Raw genomic sequence first — 17,807 nt, 5'->3', positions numbered from 1 at the left:
TCATGTAGCGTGTAAAGTATATGTACTAGTAATACAAAGTGGGTACTATGTGGTAGGTATGTAGCTACAATATGAACAATAATAAATTGTAGGCTACTGTATGAGTTATTGTAGCTGTCTCCATTAATATGTGTTGCATCTTTGTCCAACAAACTAACTGTATTTTTTATAGTTTCCCCTCTGTACCCCACCACGGTGGATTTTAAATCAATCAATATGGGATTGGATTTTAGACTTTAATTCAAGATATTTATCTGAAGTGTTGCATTAACTGGTTAGAAATTACAATACTTTTTTATACACAGTCCCCCGTTTTCCCAAATTTGAGGATAACAATTAATTGGACAGTTGACTGACAATTATTTTCATGGCCAGGTTAAACCTGGTCCCTCTTATTTCATCACAAATGAAGCAAACATTGTGTGAACCTGATTCAGTGTGTGAAATTTATATTTTACAGCTTTGGCTTTAATTTTAAATATGGGGACCAAGGAGATGTCAGTACAGGTGAAGGAGGCTGGAAAGACCACACAAGAAAATTTAAGTGCATGATGACAGAATTGTTTCCATGCTTCAGAAAAACACCTTCATACCATCAAACCAAGTCAGGAACGCTCTCAAGCAGGTAAGTGTATCATTGTCAAGGTCTAAATTCAAGCCACACCTTCATGAATGGAAATGCAGAGGTTTTGGAACAATGTACCAGGAAACGCATGGGCAGATAAAACCAAGATTAACTTGTACCCGAATTTGTTTATTACAGGACAGTCTAGGCAATGAGGCAACAGTTTGTTTGTTTGTAATTTTACACATTTATTTCTTACAAATTAAGTCCAAAGAGTCCCACTGACAGATTTATTTCATTAATTTGAACTTACTACTAAAAACAGTACTCTAATGTGTAGTTAAAATTCTTTACACTGACAGAAAGGGGAGTTTAGATGGTCTGGCCCACTTGAAATATGGCCCATAATGTAAAAGTTTGACATCCCTGGTCTAGGCCCTTAGAAAGCAGGGATTTTATAGTAAGTTTTACTTGCAGATAAGATAAAAATTCTTAATCCTTTCAAGAGTTTTACTCCCCACATAAAGGGAAAGATATTCCACTAATGGCCACTCATTTCTGTAGCACTTTAACATCACATGAGAATAATTATGTTATATTTAAAATATATCAAATTCTCCTCCTGGAGCCATTCCCAGCTGGCAGTAAAAGAGATGCCTAAAATTATAGGCAATATAATCCTTTTGAATAAGTGAAAGCCTTACTTCTCCTTTTATATGTTCATAGAAAGCATTAACTCACCAGTGAGGGAACTCGGGATGTATACAAGCCATAAGAAAGGACAGCTTTGTTGACATGTGTTTCATTTTAATGACTTAGATCCACAGCGATAAAGGAAACACTGTCCACCTCTTTGCTGCCCTCTCTTGTAGTCTTTAATGTATATATAGTGTTGTTCTTTTTTTAAACAATGAATGAAAGGCCATGACACCATCTTTGTTTTTATTCCGCGTAATGAATGTAGGTCAGTTTGCAAGCAGCGTGTTTACATAGCATCGCCGTAACTCGACCCATATTCCGCATAAGTCTGCGTGCACGAACTGAAATTTTTGCCTCATTTCACACCCTGTATACATGCACGGACTCTGCTATCCGCCTCACGTGTCATTCTCGTCATTCATTTTCCACGCTGGCTTCGTTCTGCCTGAACATCCGCCCCTCGTCCTTTCCTCTCTCCCTGACTGCGTGCCGACGCCGTCCGTACAAAAACTCCGCTACAGCGAATTTCGGGTCCCTTGTTTCCTTATATGGTGATGAGCGTCGCAGCCTGGCCCCTCCCTGAAACTGTGAGCGAGGCGCGTGCACTAACCGCCGCCGCCGCTCACCGTTCGCTTCCATATTTGGAAGTGAGTTCGACAAAAACCGCAAGGAGGGGAGGGCAGGGGAGAGGAGAGGAGAGAGGATGGATGATGAAGATTTTCCTCCCACTCTGGAAACCCGCTCCGCGTCCGGCTGGGAGATGAATGTCGGTCATTAAACAGTGACAGACTGGTCTCAACTATCAAACACCCCTCACGCGGTTTATGTAATAATTATTACGGCTTTTAAAGGGCAGTTAAAAATGGCAACTGGAATAAACGCTGCAGTCGTGCTAATTTTTACTCATCATTAAGTACCACTGAAGGTTAAATAGGTCTCACTTGCCGAGATTTGTAGGTTTTTTCACATTTTAAGAAAAACACATATTCCCATAATGCACTCTGTTATCGGTTTGGTATGTTTGATTTGTTCACGTACACTTGCCGCCACCACCCTAATGAAATATACATATATCAGATGGCAATGGGAAAATTGTGAAACGATACATATTATATATTTAAAAATATTATATATTTAAAAATGAGTTGACAATTAAACCAGGCGCCACTTAGTGCCTGGTTTCATTTTGCGTGGATTAGATTCGAGGCCCTCTCTGTGTTATCGTCATGTTTGTTAATGACCAGTAGGCACAACAGCCGGACTACCGCGGTTAACAGACATTCACTCCCGCTCGTGCACTTTGGTCTAACCGGGGCCGCGCTTAAGGGCGCGTTCACGCTTCGCATCCAGTGTTTGTGAGCAAGAGCGACGATTCAATCGCCTTTTCAATTTCTACGAGACGCAGACGAATCCAGAGCTACAGCTATGGTAGGTTTAACACAGCCTTTTCGTACTTTTGTGTTTTTTATGCATTCTCGATGGCTTTTCTGCCTAATAATGACTCAGTTTAAGCCCGCGGGGAATTTTAACTGGGTTTAATTTGTAAGTGTTTTAGCGTCACTCGAGCCGGCTGTATGCCGCAGGAGCCTGTGCTAGCGCTTGGCTAGGCTGGGGAGCTGACTAGGAAACTGGATGGCTAATAATGCCGTAACGCAGTGTAGTCTTTCAGTGTTCGCATTCAGTGAACTTTCCGAGCGGCAATTTTCACACGATGGAGATAACAGACTAGGTTAATCACTAACGATTTTTTTTTTTTAAGTAAAAGCCACTGGCGCCATTTCGTTCATCTCCCAAGTGTTTCGCCGACAAAAAGCCGCTTTATCGAGGGGCCCCTGTCTGAGTTAACGTCCGCACCGTTGCCATGACACTGCTCCGGTGTTTCCACTGCATCAGGTTTCAGTTATTTCACCTGTGCTCGCCCGTGTTCCCGCATCACAGGGCTGCGGCGCTGGCAGGTGCAGCAGCACCCGTGCCTCCGGGGCTGCCCGGCTAGCTGTATTGTTAGCCGGAGTAGCTGCGTTACAGTGCAGCCAGAAATGACACCCATTATGGCGCTAGCTGAAATTTTCTTCTTTGTCTGTACACGGCTCCCATACTGACGCTGTTGTTTTAAGTGCAGGTGCATTCGTAAAGCGTTATTATTATATTATCCCACAGTGAGGGCAAAAGCACAAACCGCATGATTGTGGTGGAGGGACGCCGTGAGAATAAATGTGCGATTTGACAGACGACCGGTCCCTTTTAGAGCAGTTTTGCCTTATATAGCAAGCTAGCGTTCACATGTGCGTGTGCTGCATTCATGGCCCCACCCTGAATTTGGTGCAAAGACCATTTTGTTTGGGGCTGTATTTTTTTTTATTTTTTATGTCTCAGCGATTAGATTGGACCTATCGCAACTGCCCCCCCGTAGCTTTACTCCGTTTCTTCAGGGAGGAACCGCATCTTTGACCGGATTATTACCGTTATGAAACACCAATTTGGCAGCGTTAGGGGCCGCTTACTAGAAGCTAGCGGGGCCGCTGTGTCTTCACGTTCGGCGCTGCGCATCTTTTATTTTGCGCTGCGCATCTAATTCATACAGCTGTTTACTCACGCGGGTCGGGGGGAAAATAAATAGATGTCTATTCATTCATTCATTCATTCATATGTGAAACACTAGAGAAGCAGGGATAGTTTTCCCCCACCGCCCCCAAAGGGAAAAATAATGTTTATCTAAGTACTATCGCCATTTTCCTCGCTATCCTCACAGACGTGCACTAAATCACCCCGAGAGTCTAGACATAAGCCTGCCGTGGTCTTCCAGTGAAATTGTCCTGCAGCATAAAGGTGAGAGGCCTGTAATCCTGATAAGGAAGACTTGGACTGTGACTCCTTTGTACTGATTCAGTTGAACCTTGGCGTCAGTGATTATCATTAGATAAGATTAGAGCTGGGTCTGAGCGCAGTCATAACGGTTCCACAAAAAAAAAAAAAACTAGTACCATCTCTTTTTATTATTATTTAACAGTTGCAGGCCATGTTTGGTGGTTGTAGTCCTTATCCCTTTCTTCGAGGAAGAATGCAGTGAGATGACTGTGCTTTCTCATGTGCAAAATAGTGTGTGAACTTGACCAAACTGCAAAGGCACGGAGAAATGGTGCAGTACCAGTCTTACTTTATTAAGTAGGGCTGCTCACTGGTTAATTATTACTCTGGAATTCTCATTATCTTACAGGCCTTTAACGCCCTGAGCAAACATACAATGTCTGCCCCGGGCTGCTCCCCCAGTTTTCCATGTTTCCTGCCCCATTATTTCCTTTTCATTGTCTTTTTTTTTCTCCCCCATTGCTTGGGGGATCTGTTTTTTTTTTTTTTTTTTTTCCTTTCCTGTAAGGGGCCTTAAACAGAGTCAGAAGACATGATTGTGACAGTGAACTTGGGTAGCCTGTATTATACATTTCAACAGAAGCTTCATTGTTCATGACTAAGGGCGACGCTGAAATGCTCAAATCCTGACCACACCCTCACCCACGTGGTCATCTTTATAGCAGAGATGCCTGTTGCGTGGAGAAAGGCCGAAGCTGGGTAATGTTTTATAACTGCTCGTCCAGTCATAGTCACAGAAGTGTAGACACACCTGTTAGCTGAACTTACAGGGTTTTTTTATGTTCAGTGTGGACTTTGGACAGTCTAGACTGGCCACAGTTTGCCGTTTTGTTTTCACTATTCCCTTGTTATATATTATTGAGGAAATTGTGTTTTTATGACAAAATCATCAGTGTTTATTTAATTGAAACTCGTGAAAATATTCAGTTTTGTTTTATCCAGCCCACATCTGGTAATCACCACATCTTTTGTGCGTTCAAGCCTTCTCATCAGTCACTGGGAGTGTTCCTGCTCTCTCTCTCTGTGTGATGGTCACATGCCACCCTCTCAGGCCATTCTTCAGCCTAACGATGTCTGTATTTACTGTAGTTGTCACGTGCGGCCTGTTGAAGACCACAGCCTCGCGTTGACGAAGCAGTGACTATAGAAAATGACAAAAACCCACCCTTTTGTTTGACTCAAGCTTAAAATACATTCAGTTCCTGTGCATCTCCTGCCAAGTTAAACAGTTACTGTAAAAATATACCATCACCTTTTATAGTAAATGCAGAGGTGCTGAAAAATTCCAGGGTTTTTTTTTTTTGAAGAAAAGAAATTCCAGCAGACCTGAAGCCATTTCTGCTTGGTTTGTATCAGGGAGGACACAATTATAATAAAAATGAACGTGGGTGTTTTACATGCCAAAATGTTCATGGCATTGTTTTTTGAAGAAACTCGTGCAGAGTCAGACAAACAAATTAATAATTATTCCAGTGATGGGCGAGGAAACAGGTTTCGGAACCTTTTTTGAACTTTCTCTGTTAGATGTTTTTCCAGTCTGAATAACATATTTGTGTAAACTATCTAGTGTTTGGTTTATGTTCTGAATGATCAAAAAGTTTTTTAATTCATTGTAAACAATTGAAATAAAAAGTATACTTTAAAAAAACATTAAAGCTACCTCAAGTGATGTATATGAACTTGGAACACTAAACAAAATGAAAAACAAATTTAGAGGAAATGGCTTTTTAGTTTTTAGTATTAGTTAGTTTGGTAAAACATTGTTATCACAACTTTCCTAATGAGGTAATATCCTGGATAACCTGTTTCTCTGTCAGATCCGCCTCTTGCTTTTCGCATCTGGTTTCAAAAGATGGTGATGGCAGAGACGCTTAGTTCAAGGCTTCATAACAAGCCTTCATAAACTAGTGGATGACATCAGTGGCTGCATCGATCTTTTATTATGTGGATAATACTCACATTTGAAAAGTTAAAGGCATTTTTTGCAGACTTGTTGATGAGTAGAAGCATTAGTCAGTTCACATTAATAACATTTTGTTCTTAATTTTGTATTGTTCTCCGTATTTTGTGAATTATGAGTTATATACTGTACTGAAGCTATTCAGGCATGTTAGGGAATTACTTGAATTTTCAAGAGTTGTTTTAGGGCAGCTGTCGTGATTTTGATATATGAGACTCTGTATTAACACATGGTTCGATCCTTAGGCCTCCGGTGTGAAAGTCACAGATGAAGTCATCACGGTCTTCAATGACATGAAGGTGCGTAAGGCTCAGCCAAATGAGGACGAGAAGAAGAAGAGGAAGAAGGCCATCCTGTTCTGCCTGAGCAAGGACCTGAAGAACATTGTTCTGGACGACGGCAAAGAGATCCTCGTGGGCGACTTGGGAACCACCGTGCAGGACCCATACCAGCACTTTGTGAAGATGCTGCCCCCAAACGATTGTCGCTATGCTCTGTATGACGCCACCTACGAGACCAAAGAAACAAAGAAGGAGGACCTCGTCTTTATCTTCTGGTGAAAGCAACCGTTATTACACATTTAAAAGTTTTTGAGCTTCATTAAATTGACATTAGAGTTAAATTGTTTTCCTTACGTCACAGGGCTCCAGATAGCGCTCCCTTGAAGAGTAAGATGATCTATGCCAGCTCAAAAGATGCCATCAAGAGGAAATTTGAAGGTGAGTGTCTGGTTGTGATCAGAGAATCATCAGAAACAAGTATTCACACTTGATCTTGACCCACACTCAAACCTGAATTATGTAAACGCTCTCGAGACAACACAACAGAGGGTATCACCTGACTCTGCTGTCGCCCTCAGCTCACAAAGGATGAATGCATCTTTGAGTTAATTGTTTTAATATTGTTTTAATAATGTCAGTATTATAAGTGACGAGCCCTCAGTCCCCAGTATCACAATACTTTATTGATCCATAGGGAAATTATGTATTGGATGTTGTTGCTCATAGATGCGATGGGTGGATCCTTTAAATGTGGCCACATGTGAGCTTAAAGATGAAAATAAGATTTTTGGTGAGTAGAGACGCTGTTGCAATTGTGGTGTTTAGTGAGGGTGGATATAACTGTGAAACCCAGCACTGCACAAGACTTATGATTGTCATTTTATTAGCCAACGAGCTTTCTGATTCTAATAATGATCACAAGTTGCATGTTTTATTAATTAACATATGAAATTAGTGGTCAAGTCTGTAAAGTCATCTGGGATGTGTTTACTGAGGTCTCAGATTGAGGGAACAGAGGGTCATTTTCACAGTGCACTTCCATAAAGAGGTACCCCCTGCCGGGCTGCAGTCAGCCAGAGACGATCATAAAGTGAAACATGACTTGAAGTGTTTCTTTTGATCAATAAGTTTGCTGATGGTGTCGCACCCAGCTTTTATATGATTTTAAACTCATCATGGTCCCAGTATTTTATTAAGGTTAAAAACAAGATTTGTGACACAAGAAGGAGCTTTGTTTGTTGTTTTTTTGCAAGCCATAAAATGTTTAAGAACCACTGCCCTATGAGCAAATGCTTGGTGATGGTTGACATGAAGACGAAAGAAGAAAATGAAAAGAGGAGCAGAAAACACGAGAAACTAACAGGGCCAAGCTACAGGAGAGAGAAAAGACAAGAATTAATGGCATGCTGTAGTGGCATCTAATAGGGCTCAGTGCATCATGGGAAGTTCATCAGCAGTCTGAGTCTATAGCAGTGTAAGTGAGAGTGGTTCAGGGTCCGCTGATACAGCTCTAACCATCAAAAGGAAAGTTTAATGCTTGATCTTGTGAGCAGAGAGGAGTGTTTGTCCCCTGAACCCAACTGAGAGAGGAGTCTAATAGCTGAAGAATCTGGCTCCCATTTTACTTTTTAGAAACTCAGGAACCACAAGTAAGGCTGCAGTCTGAGAGGGGACTGCTGTATTGGGATAATATGATACCATGAGTTCTTTAAGAGCTCATTTGGGACTTTGTGTGTCTGTCCACCTTAGGTTTTTGTTTGTTTGTTTGTTTGTTTGTTTGTTTGTTATTTAAGTAATTTTGTATTAAAATGAAGTGGATTTGAAACGCTTCCAAATGTCAGGCATTGTTTGTAGGATGAGTGAATATTTTCTCCTGTTAAACTTGTTTGTCAGTGTACATTCATCAAATGAGCTCACCTGCTGAGTTTTTTCCCCCCTTGATGCATAACTCTGCCTGTCTATTTTGCAGGTATTAAGCACGAATGGCAGGTGAACGGTTTTGAAGATCTTAAAGACCGGCACACTCTGGCAGAAAAGCTCGGTGGCTCATCGGTAGTCAGTCTGGAAGGAGCTCCTTTATAAATATCCCTCCCCCTCTTCTCCGGCTTCGATTAAAGCCTTTCAGACACATCTGTCGGGTTTAGCTGTTCATTCCAGTGTGGTGTGGAGAAGGGCAAAAGCAGAACCAGCATCAATTCGTGGGACTCTCGGGGAGGGATATCATGGGTGGGTTTTTGGGGTCAAGTGACAGTTTTAAAAAACGACAACAACAAAAATAAAACAACAACGAATCAGACTGTCATTCCAGTTCATGCAACGTAAAGATTATGAACAAAACACAAAGGAAAACATTAAGATACAACTGAAGAAGGAAAATGATGACGATGATTAAAACTTAAATACACACAGTTCGTGTTTAAGGACAGGGTTTCATTCTTTCCAGGTTCCATTTGACTGACTGCAGAGAAAGAGACGGTCAGCAAACCTTCTAGTTTCCCAACCACTGAATCCTGACAGATAATTGTTCCAACTACGTTTTGTTTTTTTTTGTTTTTTTGTTTTGTTTTGTTTTTTTTGCCAAACTTCTAGTTAAGTTTTGTAAGTGTGTATAGTTGAGTAGGTGTAGTAATGAACTAATTCATTTGATTGCAGGAGCTGTATAAAAACACTCTGGGGGAACACGGTTAAATATATATAATTTTTTTTCTTTGTTTTGTTATTCCATTGTTCTTTTTTTTGTTTTTGAAAGGTTCCAAAACTTGAGCAATTCCTTTATATTTCCAGTTCCGGGTGAGAAAAAAACATGACATTTGATGTAGTGAACAGACATTCCTTGTACTCGTTAAAACCAGGATTTCCTCAACTTAAAAACTTTGGTGTTATGAAGGTCTGATGGGGAGCGATGTGTATATGAAAGACCAGTGGTCAGAGTTTAGACTGAATACTGAATGGTGGATGTTTTGTATCGTCTCCTTATCTCTAATAAAAAGCACTAAACTACTGACACGTGCTGCTCTTGAGTTTGTTTACTCTCAACAGTGTTTTGGCTTTTTGATGTGTGACACAGAATTATTTTTAGTAGCTACATGGTCATGGGGGACCAGTATTTAAAGCACAACCTGCATGTCCAGTCCAAGAAAATCTATATCATTTTGCATGAAAGTGTCCTATGTTCAGTTAATGTACTGAACAATATTTCTTGATGAAATATTCATGTTGAAAATCTTTACTGACATATTGCCAGCAAACGACAGTCGGTGAATACCAAAATAAACCCACTGAGGGCATGCTGTAAAATCAAAATGAAAAAACAAACACATAATGCAATGATCCAAATCCTAAACACAAAATTTATTCACAAAAGAACACATGAAAGATTCCAGCTGATCATCAGCCTCTCATTTATTTTGTCTCATGGAGTCTCCAAATGTTTCCCGTTGGTGGTAGAATGACTGGTTCTTGCATAGCACGTTTCTACTCAAAGCAGGTATCAAAATGGCAACCTGCCAATTAACAGATGATCTGCTCTACCTCCTGAGCTTCAGCCACTCCCAAGTCTGGGCTGCAGGTCAGTTCAGCACCCGGACTCTACAGCTGTGAAGCCATACTGTTGTAATAGAAGCAGTATGTGATTTAGCAATGTCTTGCTGAAATATGCAAGCTTTCAATGAAGCTCCATCATGCAAAGATGAAGCAATGTATGCTTCCATTGCTTCATCTTTGCATGATGGAGCTTTAAGCTAAATTTGTGGACTAAACAGTGAACTTTTTTAACAAACAATAATTTCTGGAAGTGCTCCTGAGCCTGTGCAGTGATTTCCATGACAGAATCGTGGGTGTTTTTAAAGCAGCGCTGCCTCAGTCCCCGAACATCACAGGCATGCAATATTCATTTTCAGCCTTGTTCCTTGTGCGCACAGATATCTTCAGATTCTCTTAATCTGTGGATGATAATATGTACTGTAGATAATGAAATATTCAAAAATCTTCACAATTTAGCCCAGCCTTTTTATTGTAAATAAAATATGGCTTTATGAGATTTGTTAACCGTTCTGTTTTTATTTGCATTTTACAGTGTCCTAACCTGGAATTTGGACTGCAGTTTCTGAGCCAGGTAGACAGCTCAGTTTACCTTAAAATGAGCCGGATCATAAAATAAATACAATAAAATCATGTAATTTAACACTAATGTCTTTAGTTTGCATAGCCATCCAGGTCACATGTTGACACTCCTGTGTTGGATTCCTCAGCCTAAAACAAGGAGTGCCGATCTTTTTTTAGTTCCTGGGCCACGTATAGCCGAAATTGTCTTAATCAGGATCAGTCTGCGAAACTATCTCTTAATAACCCTTAAAAAAAAAAAACAAATGAAAAAAATTGCTTGTCTTTATTTAAGCGTAACAAATTTTAAGTAGATTTTGAAAATGTTCACATCTGAACATCTAAATGTGAACTACTGACACCCACCTAGCCTGAGATATCTTAATAAGAGTAAGACGTCTCAGTTTTTGCACATTACAAAGAAATGCTGCCATAATAACTGGCAGCTCATTACCTAAACTCTGCCCCACAATTTAAAAAAAAAGAAAAACAGCAACTTTTTATGGATTATTGACTTTAAAAACCACAATTTTCTGTCTTTAATGGTTCATTGTAGAGTGGAGTAGAGTCGGTCCCCTACCGATCACATGTTGAGTTTCTCGATCTCCAGCTTTGGGTAAGAAACTGAACCCAGTGCAAAAGAATGATAGTTAGAAAGTGCTTAAAAGCATAGACTAAAACAAATAAATGTGTGAGTGAATGTGGTTTGTAGTATAGAGTGCTTTGGTATGAGAACCGTCCAAAATGCACACCGCCTTCATTTTGCAAAGCCCGTCAGACAGGTTTGAGCCTCCGCTTGAGGCACGGCCTCTTCGGTTCTGCAGTTCTGCAGACTCCTCTAACTGGATCATCACTCCTCCACAGCGGCAGCAGGTGTTATGACCACAGGAGGGCAGCACAGCACCACTCCTGAACCAGAGTCAAGACTATGGACACACACAGTTATAAATCTCTGTTTATTAAAATATACCAAGCATTTTTTTAAAAATAAAATAAAGTCAAAACTCTGTGTTTCCAGTCCGGACCAAGAACAGCAAACGGTCTCTGCTCTCAAGATACCAAAAACCAAGTCCCCAAAGCCAGAGCAGGAAAGATGCAAATACAGCCTTGGTGGATTACATTTGTCCACAGTAGGAAAATAATGTGCAGCTACTGACACACACATGAGTTACAGTGTTTTTTCCCCCTCTTGTTAAAAGTGGCTTCTGTTAATGCTGTGGAAACACTGACTTATTAATCTGACTGCGAGTGAAAACATATTAAAAGATGCCGTTCTGATGATCTCACAGGCTGGTTTATTTAATAGGCCCAGAGGTTACAGGGAGCAAATTAAAGACAGGAGAGAAATAACTCAGTGTTGAAATGGATCAGATATTTGACCCTGTGTGTGTTTTTTTTAAGTCATTTTGAGCTTTATTGTGTTTTTCATGCTCTGCTTTAAACCTCCTGCCTTTGGTCTTTCTCAGTCCTGGACACAGTCTAGCCGGTTTCCATGAACCCAGTAACAGATCTGAGCGAACTTTAAAGGAGTGATGCGCACGGCCACATTGTAATCCCGGTTCTCGCCATCTATCTCCAGCCACTGGTGTCCAGAGAAGATGCCGATGACCTTCCTTTCCCAGCGCTCTAAGTTGTTGTCCCACACTCGGCCGTATACTCCAGAGCCACTGGCTCCAGGTCGGGCATCGCAGTGCTGATATATCAGGTCATTGGACTCTTCTTCCACGGGACAAAACCTGTACACGAGCTGCCCGGGCCTGTCGCTGTCGAAACCGGAGAAGTGGATACGATGGCCTGCCAGATCGTCAGAGGACGGAGCCACAGAGAGACGCATGAAGGGACGACGGTGAGGCCAACGCAGCTCCAGCAGGGCATAATCGAACTCCATGCTAACCTCCTGAGGACCCTGGATCCAGCCCTTTGGCACACGGGTGCGTCTCACCCGCACCCAGTGGACCAGAGGCTTCTTGGCAGAAGTGAAGTGTGTTTTTGTGCCGTTGATAGATGGAGGGATCAGGAAGCCCACCCTGAGCCTTCGCGCCCCATTGACATAATCCTTCCCATCATGCACACAGTGTGCAGCTGTAAGGACGTGCCGCTGAGACACGAGAACGCCGGTGCAGCCGGTGGAGATCCGCACAGCTGTGGAAAAGGGGTAATCCAACAGGAAGTTGTCACCTTGTATGTTAAAGCGGCCATCCGCTCCATAGATCTGCCGTCTCACACGCCTGGGCTTCACTCTCCAGGGCAAAGGGTGAGCTCCTCCTGACTCTGCGTCATCCTCCACATCTACCGTGGTGAGAGTGCGCGAGCCGTCGGCGTACAGGGTCTCGAATGCCAGTTTCTCCATGAGCTGCTCTTCCTGCTCTCCTCTGTGGAAGCAACTTGCGTTGCAGTGAGTGGTGAAATCCAGCTGAGCGTAAGCACTGAAGCGGGAGCGGGCGAGAGGCGTCGGAGCGTGAGGGACCAGCGTGGGGACGTGGGCTGGAGGAGGGTGGAGGAGAGAGAAGGTGAGGGGGAGCTGAAGAAACAGGTGAGTCAGGAGGGAGCTCCCAGACGGCGTCATCGTGGTGATGGAAAACACTGAAAGGACACAGAAAATGATCAGGCATCTCTGAGATCGCATGGATTCCTGCACGTTTGACAGGAACGACAAATGTGGAAAACATTCCCAAACAAGATGCCCCAGAAATACACAAGCTCTAATCCCTTCATAAATCTGCACTTGTTTTCAGATGATTATTGATTGTAAATCACACCACAAGTGAGGTCAGCTTAGAAAGTTTTATGTTGCAACGCAGGCCTGAACTTCATGTGGTGTGGAGAGGCAACAATGAACCTCTTGTTCCTTCAATATAGATTACCAGGAAAATGGGATTTCAGCCCAGTGGAAGCAGAGACGTGGTTTAATGTATGACAAATTACAAAGAAAAGTCAGTGAAAGAGTCAGAAAAAAAAGCTCTAAAAAACTCACGTTTGTTAAACTTCTTTAACAAACTTGAGAGTTTTTAAAGGCACTCGGATGTAAGGAGGTATTTTTCATTAAACATTAACTATGTTACAGCGTACACAAGGCTTTCGGGCTTTCAGGGCAGATTAGCAGGGATAAGCAGACACTTGATCCCCTTTAAAGACTGTGGATCCCCAGGCACTCATGGCACGAAGAGAGCAGGTGTGTAAAAAAAGTGAAAAGGCTACAAGTCCAGGCAGGGCAGCAGAACAGAGCATTACTCCTAACTAAAGACAGGGTGGGGCCTGTCCACACACCTATGAGCTGCCCCATAAAGCACTGTAACGGAGGTAGAGCTGCAGCAAAGGGATCCTGTAAGCTGGGAAAGTACAAATATCCTTCCATGGCAGCTGTGAGGACATTCAAAGTGGTAACAGCCTGGGAAGACGTGTAATCCACGTTTTAGGGTGTAAAATAAATGAAATAGTTGTCTTTTCACAGCCTTTTGTTTAATGTTGAATGTTTTAGAGAACTATTTTGATAGAAAATAAATAAAGATGAAAACACGGGAAAAGACACATTAATCTGGAGGAAAGATGGTGGGAAAGGTGTGGCTTTGTGGCCACTGCAGTAACCTGAGATCATGGTGTGTCTTTGAGCAGACCAAGTGCAAACAGTTTTTGTATCGCATATCAAAGTCTAGCCCTTACAGGAAGTGAGTCCTGATGTTTGGATTTGTTTTTACTTATTTTGGTAAGCAGTTAGGATAAGATAAAGAAATGGCTGTGTCCTACATTACAAACAATCCATTTCCTTTTTTTACACTTAAAATATATTTATAGAGCTGTTATATCATATTTGTTGCCCTTTCTGCTGACCCCAGGTCTTTCCAGAAAAGAAGATTTTTAATCTCAATGAGATTTTTTAAAGCATATATAAAAATCACCTTGCCAAAAACTGATTTCAGCTTTTACCTTGTTCCTGAAATGTCTGGTTATCATTCGTGAGAGACTTGTTTAGCTGATTATAGGTCAACAAGTCATTTAGAACAGTTTAAATATCTACAATCATCCAAGGCAAGTATCTAAAACCCTGCAGAAAACTTCCCGATCAGCATCTGATCTAGTCCATATAGATCATATGCTGCAGTGAGATGGACCGTAGCTCAAAGTTTGCTTAAAAAACTTCTTAGAAAATCTTTCAACCACCTCATTCAGGAAATTGTTCACGTACAAAAATAATTCGTAAATGTGAATGTAACTCGAGTTTAGCGCTTTATGTGTCCCAGTAGAGACACAGCAGCAGTTCTCAGCCAAGCCTCCCATTATTACCTCCTGATTACAGATCGATAGTCCGTGTTTACATCCCAGTCAAGTTCTCCTCCCCATCAGACGACTCCTTCGGGATCATTTCCCCAGGTTGTCCTCCACCTCTGCGCTGACAGGTTAGCTACTTTCTCCCACCTCCGACAGGTAAATCTCATAGGCTCTTTTACAGCGCGTGCACATGCAGCTCCAGGTGTGGAGCGAGTCTCGGGGCGTGCCGTGAAACCTGCTCTGCTCAGCCTGAGCGCCACAAATAAAACCTCGAGCCTGAAAACAAGTGTTTTCTCTTCATGCACCGGCCGGCCTCGCGGTCCTAGTGCCCCTCAACTTCCCGCCTGCCAGGGTGCCGAGGGGCAGCACGCGCTGTAGTTTTACAGGTTTAATCATAAGACAAAGTTAAACGGACTTTTTGACTGAATGGTGCTGAATGGTACTGGTTTTAAACGGTTTATAAAGTTTTCCTTCTTTTAAAAAATACATGAAAAGTTTTACATGATAAATGTCAAATCACAAATCATCTTTCTACTGAATGTTCCTCAGGCTGCCCACAAATTTCAATTTAAAGCAAGAAAGTTTCGGTTCAATTCAATTTCATTCAATTGTAGCTAAATAACACCAAATCACAACAACAGTTGCCTCAAGGTGCTTCATATTGTAATACAATAATAGAGCAAAAACCCCAAAAATCAAACAACTCCCTTTGAGCAAGCAGTATATTGGCGACAGTACATATTGTAAATCTCCTAAGGCTTTCAGTTCTGGTCAGATATTTGCATGCACTCATTGTGGGCGTGAATGTCATGGTAATTTGGGGCTTTTTACAGCATGCATCTTTAATGACTCTAAAAAACAATGTGTGCATAAGTTTACGTTTATTTTAGATTGTGTCTCATTCACACAGGGTCACATACATACAATAATTTAAATCTTTTAAGTGGTGCAGAAGGTTCTACAATATCTCTAAACTTGTCCTGTTAGAGTCTCATTGGTGATCATGATTGAACACAACTGATAGCTTCTCTTTGCCAGCATGAAAAAGGATTTGTTTGACAGCACTCATTGTATCAACCAAAACTCAGAACAATGGGAAAGTCCAAGGACCTCAGTGAAGACATAAGAAGGAGAGCTGTAGATTTACACGTGCTTGGAAGGTCTCGCTGAGCCATTTCTAAACAACTGCAGATTTCAAGATCATCAGTTTAAAAAATAACATGTCAGTACCAGTTATTCTGATGTGTCACCACTTTTTTAAAGTCTGGTCTTCAAACTTCATGCCCATGGTGAGTGCACGTGAGCTGCCAAGCATAACTGTATATAAATCGCCAATAAAAGCAGCCTACTTTTTAAGTTTTTGTTATACATGTAATTATATGACTTAGTATTAAATATGTGAGCATTCTGTTTGTTGCATGGGGGAAATTATATAAGTCTCACTGGACATATAGTTTATATATGTCGTTTTGGAGGGAATGGGAAATTCCCTTTATTAGAAAAACTCTTTCTGTTTCTTTCCATAACACTCTCCCCACTGTAATATCTTTAGTGTAGCTCTGTTGTGACATGAAGACTTAACATTCACTTCCATGAATCACCATTCCTGATTACTGTTTCTCCTCTACCGACTTAGTCACAGAATATAAGCGTTCATTTTCATATCATAATAAGTGTCTGGTGTTGAGCTTTGTAGCCCACAGCTACACCATAGCAAGAAAAATCTTGTTCCTGGCATCACACTTTTCATGCGTGCCAAAAGATAGATAAATTTGAAGACCAACTTCAGCGCACTCAGACACTCTAGCTGGCAGGCAGACGACTGTTAGGGCATGTTAGCTGCAGAGTTCACCGCGTCCTCTGACCTTGATTTCCAGAGGTCTTTCAAATCTGTCAACCTGTGGAATTTGGGAAGCCCTGGAGTGACACTATTCGACGACTTGTTGCAGAAAACAGAGCTCCCAGTCACAGAGACGGTGCTTTCAGGGAAGCCAAAGAATCTCCCACCAAAGACAGAAGTCTGTCTGTCGCTGCTGTCCTCAGAGCAAATGTCACCCGAGAAGAACACCTACCCAACCCGCTCCTCATCTCTGTAATTAGACATTCAGCTGGTGCTCAGGGAGAACTATGGTGCTGACAGATTGAGTGTAAGGTATATTCCCTCTGAGATATGAAGGATGGTAAGAAAGATAGCATGCAAAAAGCTAGAGAAGTGTTGATGCAATTTCTGTAAGCAAGATGGTATCACTGCCTGTCTCTGTGCTACAGGCAGCGAGCACAAGAAGTTTTGTGTGTTCGCATGTGTGTGTTTGGCACCAAGCAGCTTGGCTTATGTTTCTCTCTGGAATTTCTCTCTTTCCGTCCTGTTCTTTTCAATGTTCCTCACAAAACATTCTGCTCAAATTAAACAGGGCAGAAGATGCACATGTTACCAGAAACATTATGTAAAATACTGTTTGCTTTCCTGCCAGCGCGGAGATGAGGAGATTAACACCCCTCTGCAAAGTATTGATTTCCAGACACCAACCTGTTAGCTTAGCTTACTACAAAGACTGGAATAAAGGGGTAATTTCTGTTCAGTCACATGACTGCTAACCACACAACAATAACTATGACTGCTGTTTTGGACGTGTGACACTATCAAGTGATCAGGCCCCAGTCAGACAGGCCTAGAGACCAGTCAGCGATCCCCTGGCAACCACAAATCTGTACTCCCAGTCTGGTTGGCAAGTGGTTGTCGGGAGTTTCAAGGTGAAATTGGTTGCAAAGATGGTTTAAAAACCTCACTGTGATTGCTTTGGGCACTAGCAAACGGAAGTTACCCACTTTTCTGCAAACATTCCCCAAGTACTCTCCAAGTGGTTGTGAAACTGTGAAAAATGCGATGCAAACTGGAAACGGAGACCATTTTCTTTCAAAGTAAAAGTTGCACTTTTTCAAATGTGTTGGCTGTAGCACTGCAGTACAGGTTTTAATGCTCTCAGTTTCCAGTTCGGATAGCATTTTTTACAGATCCACTATTTCCGTTCAATTTCAGTTCAGTTTTATTCATATAGCACCAAATCATAAC

The 17,807-nt window shown here is 41.8% G+C and overlaps 2 protein-coding genes across 3 annotated transcripts; one reads left to right on the top strand and one right to left on the bottom strand.

Moving 5' to 3' along the window:
- The first annotated feature begins 2,600 nt into the window (after nt 1–2,600).
- cfl1 (cofilin 1) lies at nt 2,601–9,366 on the top strand. The gene is made up of 4 exons (XM_085363179.1): nt 2,601–2,692; nt 6,335–6,645; nt 6,732–6,808; nt 8,340–9,366. Exons 1-4 carry the CDS (start codon nt 2,690–2,692, stop codon nt 8,450–8,452), a joined length of 504 nt encoding a protein of 167 aa, XP_085219305.1. The 5' UTR covers nt 2,601–2,689; the 3' UTR covers nt 8,453–9,366.
- A 2,061-nt stretch (nt 9,367–11,427) lies between these two features.
- prss23 (serine protease 23) lies at nt 11,428–16,859 on the bottom strand. Of its 2 annotated transcripts, none has more exons than XM_085372506.1 (2): nt 16,603–16,859; nt 11,428–13,054 (listed from the first exon to the last, which is right to left on the bottom strand). In XM_085372506.1, the coding sequence occupies exon 2, from the start codon at nt 13,035–13,037 to the stop codon at nt 11,934–11,936; it is 1,104 nt and encodes a 367-aa protein (XP_085228632.1). In that variant the 5' UTR covers nt 13,038–13,054; nt 16,603–16,859; the 3' UTR covers nt 11,428–11,933. The 2 variants fall into 2 exon arrangements, with proteins under 2 accessions (XP_085228632.1, XP_085228623.1); XM_085372497.1 differs by lacking the exon at nt 16,603–16,859 and adding an exon at nt 14,753–14,987.
- Nucleotides 16,860–17,807: the final 948 nt, after the last annotated feature.

Source organism: Diplotaxodon limnothrissa, linkage group LG2 (assembly GCF_057381915.1).
Source record: "Diplotaxodon limnothrissa isolate DT_005_m linkage group LG2, D_limnothrissa_male_GT1.1, whole genome shotgun sequence".
Classification (NCBI taxonomy): Eukaryota; Metazoa; Chordata; class Actinopteri; order Cichliformes; family Cichlidae; genus Diplotaxodon; species Diplotaxodon limnothrissa.
The sequence above is the reverse complement of the archived record's forward strand: the minus strand, read 5'-3'. Positions and strand labels throughout refer to the sequence as shown.

What these genes read in the sequence shown, in the direction of transcription:
- cfl1 (XM_085363179.1), top strand. An exon ending in GACCTCGTCTTTATCTTCTG is followed by an intron (nt 6,646 to 6,731) that starts GTGAAAGCAACC and finishes CTTACGTCACAG; the next exon opens with GGCTCCAGATAGCGCTCCCT. An exon ending in CATCAAGAGGAAATTTGAAG is followed by an intron (nt 6,809 to 8,339) that starts GTGAGTGTCTGG and finishes TCTATTTTGCAG; the next exon opens with GTATTAAGCACGAATGGCAG.
- prss23 (XM_085372506.1), bottom strand. Translation starts at nt 13,037, where the DNA reads ATGACGCCGTCTGGGAGCTCCCTCCTGACTCACCTGTTTCTTCAGCTC.